Source organism: Zosterops lateralis (genome assembly GCF_965231275.1).
Source record: "Zosterops lateralis genome assembly, chromosome: Z".
NCBI classification, from domain to species: domain Eukaryota; kingdom Metazoa; phylum Chordata; class Aves; order Passeriformes; family Zosteropidae; genus Zosterops; species Zosterops lateralis.
The window spans coordinates 9,051,409-9,069,094 of record NC_139800.1 but is presented as its reverse complement, the minus strand read 5'-3'; the positions used below and the strand labels follow the sequence as shown (position 1 = coordinate 9,069,094).

General features: G+C 36.4%; 1 protein-coding gene across 2 annotated transcripts in view; it reads left to right on the top strand.

Annotated features, from left to right (window-relative positions):
* Window positions 1–17,686, top strand: part of SREK1 (splicing regulatory glutamic acid and lysine rich protein 1) — a 32,766-nt gene that overhangs the window by 729 nt on the left and 14,351 nt on the right. The window contains exons 1-7 of one of the 2 annotated variants that reach the window (XM_083883077.1): window positions 4,590–4,683; window positions 11,963–12,086; window positions 12,374–12,489; window positions 13,772–13,936; window positions 14,934–15,112; window positions 15,701–15,831; window positions 17,251–17,365. In XM_083883077.1, coding sequence (XP_083739203.1) covers window positions 12,427–12,489; window positions 13,772–13,936; window positions 14,934–15,112; window positions 15,701–15,831; window positions 17,251–17,365 — 653 coding nt within the window. In that variant the 5' untranslated portion in view covers window positions 4,590–4,683; window positions 11,963–12,086; window positions 12,374–12,426. Of the gene's footprint in view, window positions 1–4,549; window positions 4,684–11,962; window positions 12,087–12,373; window positions 12,490–13,771; window positions 13,937–14,933; window positions 15,113–15,700; window positions 15,832–17,250; window positions 17,366–17,686 lie in introns of those variants that run through there. The other variant, XM_083883076.1, reaches the window with a different exon arrangement.

Genomic DNA, 17,686 nt, shown 5'->3' with positions numbered 1-17,686 from the left:
ATGCGAGGAAGGGTCCATTCAGGTGGGAGATGCCGGGGTTTCCAAAATAACAGTGTTGTTTCTCTCGAGAAGGCGATGATTAGAAGAAAAGGTAAAAGGTGGTTTGTTGTTGTTATTTTTTTTTTCCTGTCGAGGCAGCAGTTGTACTGGGAAGCAAATAATAAATGTGCTTTCTAGAAAAAATAAAAGGGAATTGTGGAAAGGAGAGGGCGTTATTAGCATCCCCAGTGTGTGAACTTTGATACAAAAATGTTCAGACTAACAGAACTTCGATTTGCAAAAGAGAATGGCCAAAAAGTTGGGGTTTATCAGTTTTTATGTAGCTACATAAGATCTGACTATGTTTGAATACAAACCATTCAGAAAAAAAAATTAATAGGTAAAGATATACTTAAAGCAAGATATACCTTACTGATAGATATATGGTGGATTTTTACACAGTTTTCTAGGGCTTTGTCCTGGACTTGTTCCATAGCTGATTCTTTATATTTGGGGTTTTCTCTTGACTGAATGCATTTTTTTGTTACAACTGTTCATGTCTTTCACTAGATTGTATAACACATTTTAAGTGAAATGGGGACTTTCTTTACATTCATACACAAACAGTGTTTGTGCCTATGTGCACATTTTGCCAGGGTGTATATACACATAAAAAAACCACATAAAACCCAGTACCATAGTAGGAAATAACTTGGGAATGTCAAGGTTATAATGCTGATGAATTCAGTTTTCAGAGATAGGATGTAGGATTGTACTCTTGGTTTTATTTACTGTTATTTATGCATAGATGTTAGAAGTGTGATTTTCCTTGCCTCAGGCCTATGGACATCTGAACTGACTTCCAAATTGCTACCTTATGAGAAAATTAAGTATTTACTCTAATGCCCTTCCTTAGGAACAAAAAAAGAAGTGCCTCCTTTGACCTTCTGAAAATGTGTTTAAATAACATCGTGATAAATTCATAAAAGAGTATTCCATTGACAGGTAGATGGGAAGCAAAGGTTTCCCAGACAAACGTAGATCACTCTCAGTTTGCAGAACAGTTTGAGGCTGATTTGCAGGATGTCACAGGTGTTTGCCTTGGGTGTGTACTCCGGGTTTTCCCATTGAGCAGGAGACCAGTGACACCGGCCACTGGATTCTGGGTCCCAGACACTTGTCAGCCAGTTGAAGTCTGCCTTTCAGAGTAGCCTTCAAAACTCCATGTGCAGCAATGAGCCTTCAAATGTGGCCTTGAGAGGATTTTTGAAAAGTTAAATGTTGAAAAATTTAGTGAGTGGCAGCTGGGTTTTTGCAGAATTAATTGTTTGAAAGCAAGGAGTTGCAAGCTGTCTCTATTAGGTGTGGAAAGACCTGCTATATAATATTGCCTGCTCCTGAATAGTCTGGAGTGGTCTTGGAAGCCAGAACACTGTTTGAAAATAAACTTTTGGTTTAGCAGAAGTTGGATGATGGGCTGGTTTGTCACGGCCCTTCCCCAGCCAAGGCCAGGCTGGACTGGGCTCTGTTCCCCGCGGGAAGCTCCGCCCTGGCCGCGCCCGCTGCGCCTGGAGAGGAGAGGTGCCCGACCTCGGGAACGGGGCCTGGGCTGCTCTGCTCGGCGGCCCAGAGTTCCTTCATGGACCAGGGGATTTGGGCACAGCATTGCCCCCCAGATCACTGTCACTCGTGTACCGCACCCCTTCTGACACTGGGGATGGGCCGCCCTTGCTCAACCAAGGAGAGGAAAGGGCCCCCAATCTGTATGGGCCAATAAATAGACATTGTTGTGTCCTGCAGTGGCAGCACTATAGGTTAGGCTTCTGAGGCAAAACACACAGAGCCTTATTTAAGCTGATCTGCACAATTATCCCATAATATTCTATTTTAATAAGTTACTAATTTTTGTCAAGTCCCCCACATCTCACACACCTCACCTCTGTGCTCCATTTGAGAAAAATTGGACAGTTAGAGAAATGTTTTGTAGCCTTTTCTTTGGGTGGATTATTATTATTATTATTATTATTATTATTATTATTATTATTATTACTGTAGATTTCTGACTAGGTCCTTTTTAGGAAGCTCTTCAGTTGATATTTATTCTGTAGGAGATGAATGTTACTCTCATCCTACAAAGGGAAATAGAAATGTCCAAATACTATTGAGGTATTTATTTTGTCTCATTTTTTTTTTTCTAAGGACACTAACTGAATTTTAGTAACTTTGAATCAGAGATGTGTGAGTTGGCTTTTTGACATCAAGGCTCTGTAACCTAGGAAAAAGATCATGAGTTTCCCTCAATTCAGCCTCAGTAAAGCCCAGAGGGGGAAAAAAAAAAAAAAAAAAAAAAAAAAAAGGAATTAGAATAGCACTTTACTGTCTTAGGAAAGCCTTCTTCAAAAGGCTTTGGAGGCCCCCTTCATGAAACGAGAGGACTCCACCACTGTTAAACCTTCTAGAATTTTAGATCTCTTAGATCTTAATAGTTTCCCCTGATGCAGCTTTGATGTGTTTTTAGTAGAGATGGTCACCTTAATTTCTTCTTCCTAACCTTTGGAAAATGCTTGGTGTCAAGATGTCTTTGTCAGGCCTCATTTGCACCAGTGTTCAGACATCTGTTATTTTTTAGCACACTGTCCACATAGTTTGTGTGTTCTGAATCAATGAACACAGGACAGTAAATCTTACAAAAACACACTTGACAGTGCAGGCTCTATAGATGTTAAAATTTATGAGGATTATTGGGGGGGTCTGAAACTGCCTTGAGCAGAGTTATATTTTTGAGTTGGCAGTGAAAACAAAAAAGGAAAAAAAAACCAGGAGATATTGGAAGTCTTCAGCAGTGTGGACCCTAGAGCCTTCAGTGGTGGCTTCAGCCATCTGGGTTATAATATAACACTGAGGGGTGTATTTAAAAAGAAACAAGCAAACACCATACAAGGACAACAAGAAACCCCAAGACATGCTCCCCTCCCTCCTCTTAGAGTTCTCTCCCCCACCAAATCAAACCAATAAAAAACTACTTGTGGCCATAGAAGTCTTTGTGGTAAATGAATTTTCCTCAGAGTACCAGAAAGTCACAGCTGGGTGTCACCTCTGATGTTGGAAAGTGGCCTCAGCTGGGACCTTACAGGTGCCTCAGAAACTGTTCTGTGCAGTTATTTCCTTCCTGGGTGTGGAAGCTTGAAATGGTGGAAACATTAGTCACTACAAATAAATAAACTGGGCAAAATAAATGTAGTCCTCTTGTAATGTTTTTCTAGATTGTATGAGGTTGACTTTCATGTTTATATGTATCCTACTCCCTGTTTCGTTTTTCCTCCACAGTGTTGTCTGTTTTTACTGAATTTTCTGTCACTGATGTTTCTGAATGTCATTCTGAATTTGGCCATCTCTAGATATTACACTTGGGTGCTACTGTCCTCGTAGCCAGAAACGAACTAGTCTGCCTGTCTCGGGCTTACATTCTTGGTTTATTTTTGTAATTAGGATGATGAGATGATGTGTCAGAGACTTGTGATTTGTGTTTAAAGCCTGAAATCTCATAGAGTTTCATAGAATAACTGGGGAAGCAAGTGCTTGGAATTTGAGGGGACTCCAAAGATGGGTTGTGTTAAACTTGAACTGCTGCTGGTGCTGCCAGAAATTTGACAAGTGTTTCCATTTTGGTTGAGACAGGACCAGAGTAAAACAGTCTATGCAGCATTTTTCCCCATGATTTCAAATGAAAATTGCTGATACTCCAGCAGTATTATATTGTATTATATTGTACTCTCTGAGTATATGTACTTCCTTCATGTTGAAGAAATAAGCTGCTAATATAAAGGTTACAAACCTTGACTAGGGAATCAGTGTTTAAAACAAACTTAGGTGGTTTTGATCACGACTGCAGTGTTTACACATTCCCTGTTGGAATACTGTGTAATGGAAAAGTGAATTACAAATTTTCTTCCCTTTCATAGCCAAGTGGTGAGTTGTTACTACTTCCTCTAGTTACTCCATGCTACATTGTGCCAAACCTAGGCAAATTATAAAAATGGTTTTTGTTACATTAGTCAGCTAAGACCCAGTATTTGAAAACCCTCTCAGTAACTGCTTTTATCTTTGTAAGAATTAATAAAATTACTTTTGTGAAAGCTGGAGAAAGAATATTGATTATTGCAGACTAATATCTGAAGGGCCCACCAAAAAGTGGCAGGGTTTGTTCTTTGTCCTGAACAAAGATTATTTTCAGAAAAAAGGATAAACTATAAAATATTTACTTGGCAATTGAAATTCTCAGGTAAATATGCTCCTAAAATAGTAATTTGAAATGTATTATTCAGTTTTGTGTAGCCAGATAACAGAAGAAAATTAGTCTTGTTAGTTAGTGATTTTGGCCTATGTAAATTTTCATTAAAAAGCTACTCCATGCTTTTTTCCCAGATACAGCAATTTGGCAGTTTAGTAAATCTCTATACTTTAGGCTTGCTTTCTTAGGAAAAAACCCTTTTTTCCCCCTAAGGAGTAATAGTTAAGAATACATGCATGCAATTATGACTAATTGTTGTTTTTTCCTTTTGTCTTGCAGCAACGCACCTCTTGCTTTTTCCTCCAAAGTATGTTATATTAAGTTTCGTGAGGCATCGAGTGTTGGTGTGGCCCAGCATCTCACTAACACGGTTTTTATTGACAGAGCTTTGATAGTTGTGCCCTGCGCAGAAGGTTGGTATTTCAGACAATCCTCTCTAATGTTGGTCTTTGTTGTGTCTGTTAATTGTTCTAAGCTTTCTATGTAAGGTGATGCTCTGTTACTTTATTTTATTTTACTGCTTTTTGGGGAAAAAAAAAAAAAGCCTTGAAACAAAATTGACAATCGAATTAAGAAAAACCCAGTTTCACGTGTTTAATTGCAATTCAGCATTAGCAAAAAGATAGTTGGTTTAAGTTATGATAACTCACATTTCTGTAGTTACTACATATTTTGAAGGAAAATAAAGGAAAATAATTCCTTTTGCTATGGTTTGTGTTGGCAAGTGTATTTGCACACAGAGTTCTCACTGAAGTCAATGGAGCTCTGAAAAGATCAGGCAATTTCCTGACACGTAACACTGCAGTTTGAATCTTAATGTATCACCTTTGCTGTAGAGAATTTTTTGCTGATTTATGCTTTTTCAAAGATACTGATTATTTCTGCATTTTTTTAGAGTGAATCCCAATTTTGTCTTACAGACATGATATATTCATTTGGCTATTTTAGAATCACCTAATCTAAAAACACCGTTAGAATATAAACCTTTATCTGCTAGTTTAATTTGTAAGAAACAATTTTTCCTTATTGTTACTGTTGAAAATGTTACTTTGTGTGCCATTAAAAAAACTTCTCTTATGTATATCAGTACTCCTTTTTTGTTATGGATATCTGTTTAAATATGCAGTGATCTGTCCAGAATGCTCCCATCATAAAATGCTCTTAAAACTCTTAATGAGATAAAATACTTGACGAATACTAAATTGACAGACGTTCCTTTGGCTGGCTGTGAGGCCATTGCTTTTTCAGGTGTGTTAAGTACAAGACAGTTTGTGTTGCCAGTACAGGTGTCCAAGATTTGAGTACAGTTCCATGGAGCAGGGTCCTGTGGCAGCATATCCATGGAGTCAGGCAGAGCCCCATTGGCTTCACTGGGTTCACTGTGGAATTATTCCTCTGACTGGTGCTGGACATTTTGCCTCTTTAAAATGGGATCATTCCAGCTGATGGAGTGAACCTGACTTGACTTTGATCTTGGCTGCTGTTTTGCCATGAACAGCAGTATGTAGAGTGATTGAACTGTAAACTGCAGCAGATCAAGAAATACCTCTTATTAACATTTCTAACTGCAAGAGGCAGATTTTGGTTCGAAAAAATACTATTGACTTCTTGCAGTTTGTTAACAATGGTCCCAGAGTACCATTTTTTGACATGTTTGCTGCATCACGATCTATATAGTGTGAGATGAGTGCTGCTGTGATACTCAGCTGGGAAGTTCTTAACAAACTGGCAAGTCTCCAAAATTTCACAAACTCAAAAAGTAGTTTCACTAAAGTCCACATTGACCTACGTTGTACTGCCTATCCTTGTAACTTTCTTAGGCAGGTCATACAGCACATACATTTGTCTTTGTAAAGTTTAGGATTTTAGTTTCTTTTGTGTCTTGTTTTGGGGGCTCTGTTTTCATATTTTTAACTCCCTCTTAAACCACAAAGAGAATATTGCTGTATACAAAAGAATATTGCTGTATGCACTGGAAACTGTGCACAGGTAGAGGTTTAGGGGGCCAGAGTCTCCAGTTGAAAAATTGCCCCTAAATAAGTAGACTATGAATAATAATAGATTATTCAGAATCTTAGTTTTTTTATTTCATCAATAAGATCTTAACACTGGTTCAGTGCTGCCAGAGAGGGAAGATGGCTGCCTGATGAATGAGCAACACTTCCAGGTGTTTTTCATGTGATGAGATCACTGCCTGACATGATATGGCAACAGGCAGGTAAAGCTACATTTTCCTGTGTCTTTTGTGGTAGACAGTGAATGAAGGGAGAATAAATCAAAATTCTGACAAATCTTGCTCTGACTCTATTCATAACTGGCTGATGAGGCATTTCTGAGAAAACATTGTTGCTGTTCAGAATCATTCTGGACTCCACAGAAATGTGTGCATAATTAGGTGAACAAGTGATTGGGTTTTGAGGTCACCTTTTTTTTAATATCAGAATGCTGTTCCCTGTAATTTTATATCAGAATCAGTAATTTATAAAAAATGTGAATTTATACAAATTTAACTTTCTGATGAATTTATTGTGTGAAATAAGTATGGCTTTGGAGACCATGGCACAAGGATTTTTCACTCTGTGTCATATGATGCACTGTTAATGGAGTCAGTGGAGTGGATCATGGGTTTTATCCTACCAGGAGGTAAAATTACACCACTGGCCAGCGTTGCCAGTAGTAAAACATTTATTGTGTGAAGTTAAACATAGAGGAGAGGTAAAATGGAAATCTGAAAACCTGGTTCAAAAGACAATAAAATCTGAAATTTGGAGTGTATTTTAACAGTGGTAAATCAAGGAGGAATCATTACAGAATGAAATCAATGTAAAGTATGCGACATTTGATGAACAATTTAACAAAAATGTAATTGTAAACGAAGTAAGATTATTAAGCTGTGAAAATAAGACTTTTGTGTGTATGTATTGGTAAGTTTTTCTTTAAATATACTTTGAAAATGGAAAGGTTGAAAGCTAAACAAAGATGCCACCCTAATCTTTCTAAATTTTATGTCCACATTATCTGGTAGATGGATCTTGACTATTAATTTGGTTTTGTATGTTTTCTCTGTGTGATATTTGTGCATTATTAGATGACTAGACTGGCCAAGGCAGACCTGTTACACTTGCCTGAGTTAGGCATTGTTTGCCATGCCACTAAACCTGCCGCCAAGTGAAACCTTCATGGGGGAAATGAGATCGAAGTCTGACCTGCTGAAGATGGACGCCCTGTCTCTGTTTTTATTTTATTTTGCTTTCTTTCCTTTGTTTCTTTTATTTTTATTTTATTTTGTCCCTTTTTTGTTTTGTTCTGTTAAATCTCTTTCCCTTGTACTTGTGAACTGGTACTTCAGTTCTGTAAAATGATGTTTGTAAAGGGTTCGCAGTGTTTGATTTTGAAGTTTGACCTGAAGCTGCTTATGAATGGTGGATGGTATGCAGAGAATTTAGAATATGATTTGGTTTTAATGCTCTGAATTAAGGATAAATTTGGTTTGGAATTCATTAAAGTATCTAAATTCAACAGATGAATATGTTTTGTCAGAAGACGGGAAAAGGGAAAAAATTTACCAGTTAATATTCTTCCATATGTTGTGCTTTATGAGTTTATCTTGGAAAAGGACAGTTAAAATTCCTTACTTCTGGAAAAAAGCAACTTCAGAAAGTAAAGGCATAATATTTCTCTGCTACTTTCCCGCAGCAGAGTGTTTTATTTTATGTTGCATCAGCTATTTAAAAGGCTTACTATTTATGTTTAAGATGACCAGTTTAAAATAATTATTTCTGAAATTGAGCTTTTATGAATATTGAATGTCATGAAATACTTGTTTACTTGTGATGAAACCTTGCTCCATTGAGGTCAGTGGTAGTAAGGTTTCATCCTCTTTTTTTCTTTGTAACTTTGAGAAAAAACTATTTACCACTCATAAGTACAAATGCAGCCTGAAGTTTTGGTTGGAGTGTTATGTGAGACACATTGTCTTTTAACACTGTTACTTGTGGGAAGATGAATCAGTTCTCTGTGTGTGTGTGTGTGTGTGTGTGTGTGTGTTGCACTTTGACATGCTCTAGTGGTGATTATTTCAGGAGGAAGTTTAAAAAAACCACTAAAGTCAGGAAAAAAAGTGTTTTTCCAGTCATCGCAGAGTCTCAGAAGCCGTGGCAGTTCATGCTGGAGTGATTGAGATGGTTCTCATCCCCTAAAGGATGTTCTCACTTCTTGTGAAACAGAAGCCTTGAAACAGAAATGGTGGTGAACAAAGTGGTGTGTCTAGTCCTTAGGCATTGCTCTTCCCAGCCAGCTGCACTGAGCTCTCTGGGTTTCACTGCTTTCACCAGACCCTGCACTGCAGCTGGGAAGAGCTTTGATTCGTGATCTTTGTGGGATTTGGCTGTGACAGTTGTAATTGCCAGTAGCTGTAATCTCTTTATTCTCTTCTGCTAAATCCACTAAGATTCATGAGTTGGATCTCACAGAAATCATTATATTTCTAAGTGTACGTGTTCCATTGGTGTAAAATAGCAGGAAAATAATTACCTTTTTAATGTTTAAAGTAGATTGTGAATACTTCACTGTTTTTAAAACAAGGAAACTCACTGCAGAAGCACTTTTGGATATGAGGGTTAACTCTATAGGATCACTACAAAGACTTGGAAATTAATTTCTTTCAAACACTTGAAGGATAAAAATACTGTGATAAATCCTTGTTTGATGCAGATGATTCTGTTTAGCCTTCAGCAGAATGGGTTCTAGTATGGATTAGGTTGTCTAGGGCTCTTTAGACTAATAAAAAGTAGCAATCACAGCTGTGCCTTTATGCAATGCTGGAACTATGTACACTTGCTTCCAGATTCTTTTGCAAAGGGAAGAATCAATAAATAAATGATCACAGAACCTATAGTTTACTAAGCAGAAGAGGTTCTGAGAAATCTGTCTAAGGATATGGTATAGATATGCTGTATTTATTTTGATTACTTTCCTTATTAGAAAATAAATATCTTCACCACATTCAGATTTTAAATACCAGGTTCTAAAAACAAAAGTATTATTCTTAAACTAAGTTGTCCTAAACTGTTGCATCATAACCTGCTTGTTTTGATGTACTTAGTCAGCTTGTATTTCCTTTACAAATGCAATCACAGAGGTAAACCTGCAAAATTTAAAGCTTTCAACTCATGAAGTTATTTGGACTCAATATTAATTTGTTTCTCAAAACTGTTCAAAGAATATGAAGGTAGATATTCAAGATACTGCAGATTTTTTTTTTCTCCACAACAGTGTTCTGTAGAATTTTTTAAAACTTGACCTGGTTTTAAAAACTGGAAAAGTTATTCTGAAGAGATAGTGTCTTTGAACATACAGGCAAATTTTCAGGGTTCTGTCTGTAGAAGTAGATCCTTTCTCATTCTTGAGAACAAAATAAACAAAACTTTCTTTGTGGTATGGAACTGACCAACTTGGTTTTGTATTTAAGATAGAACTTTACGTTGCTGAAAGACCAAAGTATTCTGGAAATAATGCTGCAAACTTTACAATTTACATACATATGCATGCTGTTCATTCTGTGAGCTGCTATAGTGGTGAACTTACCTGAAATGTTCAGTAGGTTTCTTGAACAGTGTTTCAGCAAGTTAATGATTTCAGTTATTTCAGTGCTATGGTCCATACAGTTAAAGTTTAGGCTTCTACTGAAGTCACTTTATGAACTCGAGTCATTGTCTGTCTTAGTGATATGTGCCTTACTAAGCTCCTGTTTAAAAGGGCTAAACACCTAAGCATTTTGTAAGTTTACCTGGTTAAGTGTGTATTGAATTGGCTGTATGTAAGTGCATACTTAAATTAGGCATATCCTTATGTACAGTACTGACCAAGGGTCTCAGTCAGCCTGCAGGCACACCACCCACTATCAGAGCCATTTCTGCCGTTGGATTTAATTGTGCCGTGTCTCTTGATCCACAGAAACCTGCATGAGTGGCTGTTTAATTGCAAGATGCTCACTGTTCAGGATAAGTTCTGGCTCGTTAGTCATTTGAAAAAACTTTAAAATTTCAATTTTCAGAAGAACTGGTACATAATTCTATGCCTAATTTGCATGCACCTCCGCTGGAATTGTGTATTCAAAAGCCTGTTGGTAGGCCTACATATTAGGCAGGATGTGATACTTTTGGGCAGTCAGGCAAATCAGGTGCACCTCTCACTGCATGCCTGACTTCAAAACGAGATCTGTTAAGAGTGCTGAACATTGTGATGGTGGCTTAGAGTCATGCATGTTTTTTTTAAAAAGCCCAAGAAGTCATTGCACAGTTAATTCCTAAGTGGTAATAATTTTCCCAGTTTTCTCCCTTAGATAGCAAAATCAAATGTTTTCTTACATGTTAAGGAGCAAGATGTCTCAAAATTTAACATAAATAAATGTAAATAGGAAGCATTAAAAAAAGGGTACTGTTATTTTACCTGTTCTGTTCCACCTGTGCTACATATAAATTAAGTTTCATTTAGATTTGTTTTGTCATTCAGTCATATCCAACTGCAACCCAGACTTGCCTGCAGATCTATAGAGCAGGTTTGCAGCACTTGTTTCTTTTGATTTTTTAAAGTAGTATGTTTTCTGTGGTGTCAGTTGGAACTCATATTGCTAAACCTGCATGATGATGTTTTGAAACCTACCTCAAATTTTCCTTTTAGATGAGAATATATATTGATCTTCAAATTTTGGATTTAGATTTTTTTTAGTTAAATTGTGCAGTTACAATCAAGGCAGGAAACCACTGGCACAGCTTTTTATGTTACTTGACTTAAAACATGTTTAAATGTTTAAATAAGAGCATTTGCTTCATTAAGATCCATGGGGTAATACCAGAGGACTCAGTTGGGTAGCACATATACAGTTATGCCAGTCATTTTGAATGGATCATAGATACCTAGTGTAGTTAGAACTTTGTTCACTAGTTTTTTAATTTAGTGTTTAATGTTTGTGCCAGTTTTAATCCCTTTGCATCTCAAATTTAAAATGTACATTTTAAATTTAATTACATTTACATTTAATTGTAATCATAATTGTTTAACGATTAATCTTTTGATTTTTTGAGTTTTTTGGGGGGTTCATTTAGTAGTCTAATCATGGCTAACATTCAATGAAACCTACATTTAATTCAGATTAGTTATCAAACTTTTACCATGACAGGAGGACTATAGTCAGGTTAAAATAGCAGGAACTACCTTTGTTGGGAAAATAGAGCTTGCTTAGCCTGATCAGTTATGATTTTCTTTAGTCTGGGTAAATTTAGAGGTGACCTACCGGGTTCAGATAAACTGAGGTGACTACTAGAACGTGAGAGAGTACAAATCTTAAGTTTTTTCTACTCTTCCTTCTTCCACCTTCAGTTTCACTTGTAGTATGTATTCTGTGCAGTCACAGTAGTTCAGTAGTTTATTATTTTATGTTTTATTTATTTTTACATTCTAAGTAGGTAGCACCAGAGGAATAAAGAAAAGCACAAATTTCAGTCAGCACATACTTTGGTTTTTTCTTTTTTTTTTTTTTTCTTTTTTTTTTGTTCCTTTTTTTCTTTTTTTTTTTTTTTTTTCTTTTTTTTGGTTTTCTTTCTTTTACTGATTTGGTTATTTGCCATTTCTGGGGATTAAACTTTAAAAAATGTTCTTCTTTTCTGTATCTGATGTTCTGTGTGCTATTAGTGATGCAGCCAACACGAACGGTTGTCATGTGTAAAACAACTTTCGATCACCGCGAAAACACCGCCCTGGGAAAGCGTCCATGCTTGATATCGTTTGGTTCATGAACGTTAAGTTTCCAGTACAGGTGACCCATAGCTCAAAGTGTTAAATAATTATATACATTATTCAGTTTTTAAAATAATAATCCATTAATGAGATTGCTAGTCTTTGAAGTTTTGCTCACTTTTGTTTTTCCTAATAGAGCAGGGTAAAAGGAAAAACTTAAGTTATTTGTTTCTTTGTAAGGATCTGGTAGATAGATTCATTGTTATTTATTACGTTTTTAAATGCAAGGGTAATTGTAAAATCATAGAAAGAGTAACATCTGGCCAGTGTTCCAACTTTGTGTAATGCTTTCATTTGCTTCTTCAGGTAAAATCCCAGATGAAGCCAAAGCCCTCTCTCTATTGGCACCTGCTCCTACTATGACAAGTCTGATGCCTGGTGCAGGGTTGCTTCCTATACCTACCCCAACCCCCTTGACTACAGTAAGTAAAGTTCAGTGTCTGTATGATTTCCAGTTTCCTTTATTCTCTGTAGCCCTTTCTGTGTATGGGGAGCAAGGACTATCTGGTCCACAGATGTTGCAGTGAGGGTTTAGCTGTGGTGACTCCCCTGAGGATTGATCAGAAGATGTCCATGTGCTACCTTTCCAGAGTTTTCCTTTCAGATTACTGTTTTCCAGGATAGTGGGTAAATACTGGTTTTGGTTCTTGTTCTTTTTTAATTGCTGTCCTACTCCGTAGGGCCATTAATTTGGTCCAGTGGTAGTTATCCACTGACAAAAAATTCATTAAAACATAAGTTATATTGACACCAGTTCTTCAGAATATTAAAAGTTGCAGTAGAGACTTTCACTAGATATCTCTAGTATTTTGACTCTTAGACTGTCTAACAATGTTTTCACTATGAAAAGTTGAGGAGTTTGGTTCTGCTATTTTTCCTCCATTCCCTTTTACCTTTGTAAGCCTTTCTTGACATCAGCGAGTTGCTGTGGTTTACTGAAGGAAAATTTAATGTTAAAATAGAGTATTTTTTTTCTTTGTTACATAAATAAAAGATACTGATGGCTTCTTAAGAAGTCCCTACACTTCTTAGAAAATTTATTTCTTGAAAAGGCGGTTGCTTTCTGGGTAGAGAAAATTGACACCAGGAGTTCAGTGCACCAGTTTCATAGTGATTTTTAAGTGACAACTTAGAACATTTTGCAGGAGAGTTTTCCAGTTCCAAACATGAGAGCTGTGTTTTTCTCATTCTCTAGGTATGAGTGGAAGAACTTGGAATATTCTTTGCATTTCAAATGTAATTAATCTTGTCTTAGGTGATTAATTTGTCCAAAAGATGCTTTATGTGTCCCTTTGAAATTCCCTTCTTCCCTTGCTGGGCAAGATCTCAGCCATTCCTCATCTAGTCCAAATACTTGTTTCAGGAAAATAAGAATACTAGTAGTGTTTAGAAGAATCTCACTCAATTTAATTGACTCTTAAGCATTAGAGCTTAAGAAGTTTTGTGATTAATACATATCGCTGTCCAGATCTCTTTGATAAGATGTTAACTGATAACCCACAGAATAACTATGGAAGCTCATTTCTGGATAGATTTTTCTTTTTTACAAAAACCTGCTGCACTGTGACCTTAAAGTTTAAGTTATTGCTTATATTCATTAGACCTGTTTTTGTAGAAATGCATCCTGGCAAACAGGTATTAAGAAGTGGAATATCTTTCACCATTGCTTGGCTGCAGAGTGTATTCTGTGCTTGTGTCTTCCAGCTTGGTGTTTCACTTGGTACTTTAGGGGCTATACCAGCAGCAGCATTGGATCCTAACATTACAGCACTGGGAGAAATACCACAACCACCAATTATGGGAAATGTTGATCCATCCAAAATTGATGAAATCAGGAGAACAGTCTATGTTGGAAACTTGAATTCTCAGGTAGCTTTATTTTGTTTCTGTGTTGTGGAAATACTAACAGAAGGTGTGAAAACGTTATCTGTGAATTCTAATCTTACATGTTAAAAGTTTCCGTTAGTTAATGACAACATGAACATTTAAACAAAACCCCTAAATTTTTTTGCTTATTCGTGATGTTTTGCATTTTGAAGGTTCATGTGCCAGTCAGATTAGACCAGGCTTTTGTCAGAATACCAGAGAATCCAGTAGGTCAGTTAAAGAATCCTGCTTCTAGTTGTGTTTTGATTACAAGTACAGTTTGGTTGTGTTAGATGAGCAATCCTCAGAGGTCCTGAGATGGTAGCTGAGGTAGCTGCAGTTGCTGAGGTACAGTAAGATGGAATGATGTGTCTGTTCTACTGGAAGTTGCAAAATTAGCATAAATATCTTTCAGTCAGTAGCTTGATATTTTTTTAAGAGGTGATAATGGATTAATTGCATTTGATTGATAGCAAATACTGGCATTTGATTGATAGCAATGTAAGTATTACATTTTGGGTTTTTGATTTCTGAAACAGCTACTGAGTGTTGAAGGACTATTGATTGTGATAAAATAAAACAAACTGAAAGCTAGTAGAAAGTCACATAAATCTAAGTCCTTTAATATTTGGATTTTTTTGTTTCATTTGATCAAGTCACAATTAGCTTGGAAACAGGTATAAGGAAAATTCTTATCATTTATTTCAGATTAGTTACCTGAAAAATGCAAAATCCCATCTAAATTTATTTTTTTTTTAACCTCGGTGAAGGACTAAGGGCTTGTGGCTGCACTATTTAAAATTGAAGAATATTCTTTAGATCAATGGAAGAAGAAATACACGTCTTTAAGTCTTAAAATGTAGCATTCCCAAATTCATGTCACCTTTGTCATAATGCTGAGATATCATTTCAAAAATCTGTAGCTCTTAGGCTACCCAATCTATTAGATTAGTGTATAATTGTATAATTTACTTCAGCTGAGCTTTTCAACTCTTTCCAGACTACAACAGCAGATCAGCTGCTCGAATTCTTTAAGCAAGTTGGAGAAGTCAAATTTGTGCGAATGGCAGGTGATGAGACACAACCAACGCGCTTTGCTTTTGTGGAATTTGCAGACCAAAATTCTGTACCTCGAGCTCTTGCCTTTAATGGAGTTATGTTTGGGGATCGGCCACTGAAGTAAGAAATTAATCATATAACTGTTGAATGAGAAATTTCTGTGTCCTTGTACACACATTTATGACTTACATCATAGCAAAAATGTGGCAAAATGCCACAGTGTGTGGACCTGTTGTTAACAAACCAAAACATTTTTATCAATTCCAATTTCACAGTTTGGTGTAAATTTCTCTCAATAGAATACATATATCATTGAGTAAAATACATTTCTATCGATCTTGAGGTAGTGTAAGCTGTAATAGTGGAAAAACTCTTTGAAGTGCATAGTACTAATTAAGTTTCCAGTATGATGTGTATGTAGTTAGTAGATGTTAATGTGGAGATTTGATCTGAAAGAGGAGTAATTGCCTAGGCTTCCACTAAAAATATTGTAACACAATAATACTTTCTTTAAAACTGGTAAGATTTCAAAGTAATAAAAGATACTTTGGATGCTTAGAGCATATGAGTGTTACAAATCTGTAGTTTTGCTGAACTTTTAAGTTCTGAATTTTACATGAAGTTGAGATGTTTTCCTTTATTACTTGTTTTTAATTTGCTCTGTTCAAATGTTTAAGAATTAAAGGTTTTTATTCTTGTTTAATTTAGGATAAATCACTCCAATAATGCAATAGTGAAGCCTCCTGAAATGACACCACAAGCTGCTGCCAAGGAGCTAGAGGAAGTGATGAAGAGAGTAAGGGAAGCCCAGTCTTTTATATCTGCTGCTATTGAGCCAGGTAGGTATATTGTGTTCATTACTGAACAGGCACATCATGTGTTTACCTTGGTACACATCTCTAAGAGCACTTTCAGTCACAAGAGAAGGGTGTCCAGAGGTATTCAATATATTGAGGGGAAAAAACCAAAATAATCAAAATTCTGTTCACGAATCTAAGCAGTGGAATGAAGCTTTTTGTTTCATCATGTCTTGTTTTCAGATACATGTTCACTGAATGTTTTCAAACATGCAAATGTAATACTAAATCAGTTCTTAATGATGGCACTTCTTAAGTTAAGGGCACTTGAAAATTTAGAAGAAAAGGCTTTTTATTTTTTGTTGTCCTTAAGCACCTGTTAATGGCATAGTTTCATGGTCAGAGTGAGCTAGCATGGTTCTGAAAGCAGTAATACTGTGCTTTCCTTATCTGCAGCAGGTTAATATGGTTTCTTTTGCATGGGGGCTCAAGGCTGTATGCATCCTCAAAGCAAATGGAATCGGGGAATAAATCTGTGATAAATATTAATGTATTGTAAAGGATTTACTTTCATCCAGATTGTTTCCCAGTTCCCTATTAACACTGAGAGGCCAGCTCAGGGCGAGGGTGGTGTTGTGTTGGGAGGTTAGACAGATGTCCCATTTATGCTGGCTTAAACTGATTCCAGAACCAGAACATTTAAAAAATCTCAACCTAGTAAACTTCCACATCTTTTCATCAGCAACTTTTCTTGCCATTATTCTTACTGACAAACTCAGATATTGTCTTGTGTTAGACAGCGTGGGGTCTTGAGTGTTTTGGGGGGGGCATTATTTTCTGTTGTATTTTTTGGTTAGAAGTAAAAAACCTCTAGCATTTTATCACTATTAAGCAATACAGTAACAATTAGACTCTGAACCATGGTGAGCTCACTGTTAAGGTTTCTGTTGACTTTCTGGCCTTCAGTCAGACTTTTCAGCCTGTTCTGTTCATCCTTTCCCCCTACAAAACAATAAGGAATAAAATTCCTGTATTTGTAGAGTGTTCAAAATATCTAAAAATACAGACAGTAATACTTATTTATAGTTTATGCTTGTTTTCAAAATTATGCCCTCTATTCTTCTCAAGTTATTAAAAAAAAGACAGTGATTATAATAAATAATAGACCAAAAGGAGAACGTGTTATGATCTTGTGCATTGTGGCAGCAACATAAATCGCATTCGTAGTAGAGCTAGCTGTTTATAATTATCTGGTTTATGTGTACTGCTGCAGGATGGCTGCACTCAACGAGTATATGCAATGACTTTCTTGGATGTTTCTGAAGGATATTTGCAAAGAAGGAAGATGTGCAGAGAGTAGGCCCCTTGCAATATATGTGGTACATTCCACTTGTGCCAGATTGTTAACTGGGATCTTTAAATGTTCTGAGCTTACACTGCAAAGTGGTTTTTTCCTCTCAGAGTCTGGAAAGAGCAGTGAAAGAAAAGGCGGTCGATCTCGTTCCCATTCTCGTTCAGAATCCAGGTCTAGCTCAAAATCCCGATCTAGAAGGAAAAGATCACACTCAAAACACAGGTAGGTTTGCTTTTCGTTTCAGACTAAAATCATATTGGGATTTTTTGCGTGGTACTAGTTACCGATTTTTAGTTACAGAAAAGTATTCCTGTAAGGTTACTAACCTGCACCCAGCAGATCATCATAAGCAGGAACTTTGTCTCTGAATAGATACTCTTTTCCTCTAAATCCTAGATGTTTTAGGATTACTTTCAGTTAAAACATTCTAGAAGGCATTTCTTGCGCTATGTAAAATAATAAGTTCTGTGGGATTTTTGTACGTTTTATGTTTTTGTACATTAGGCTATGTAGCCAAATAACATTTTGTGACCTGTATTTTAA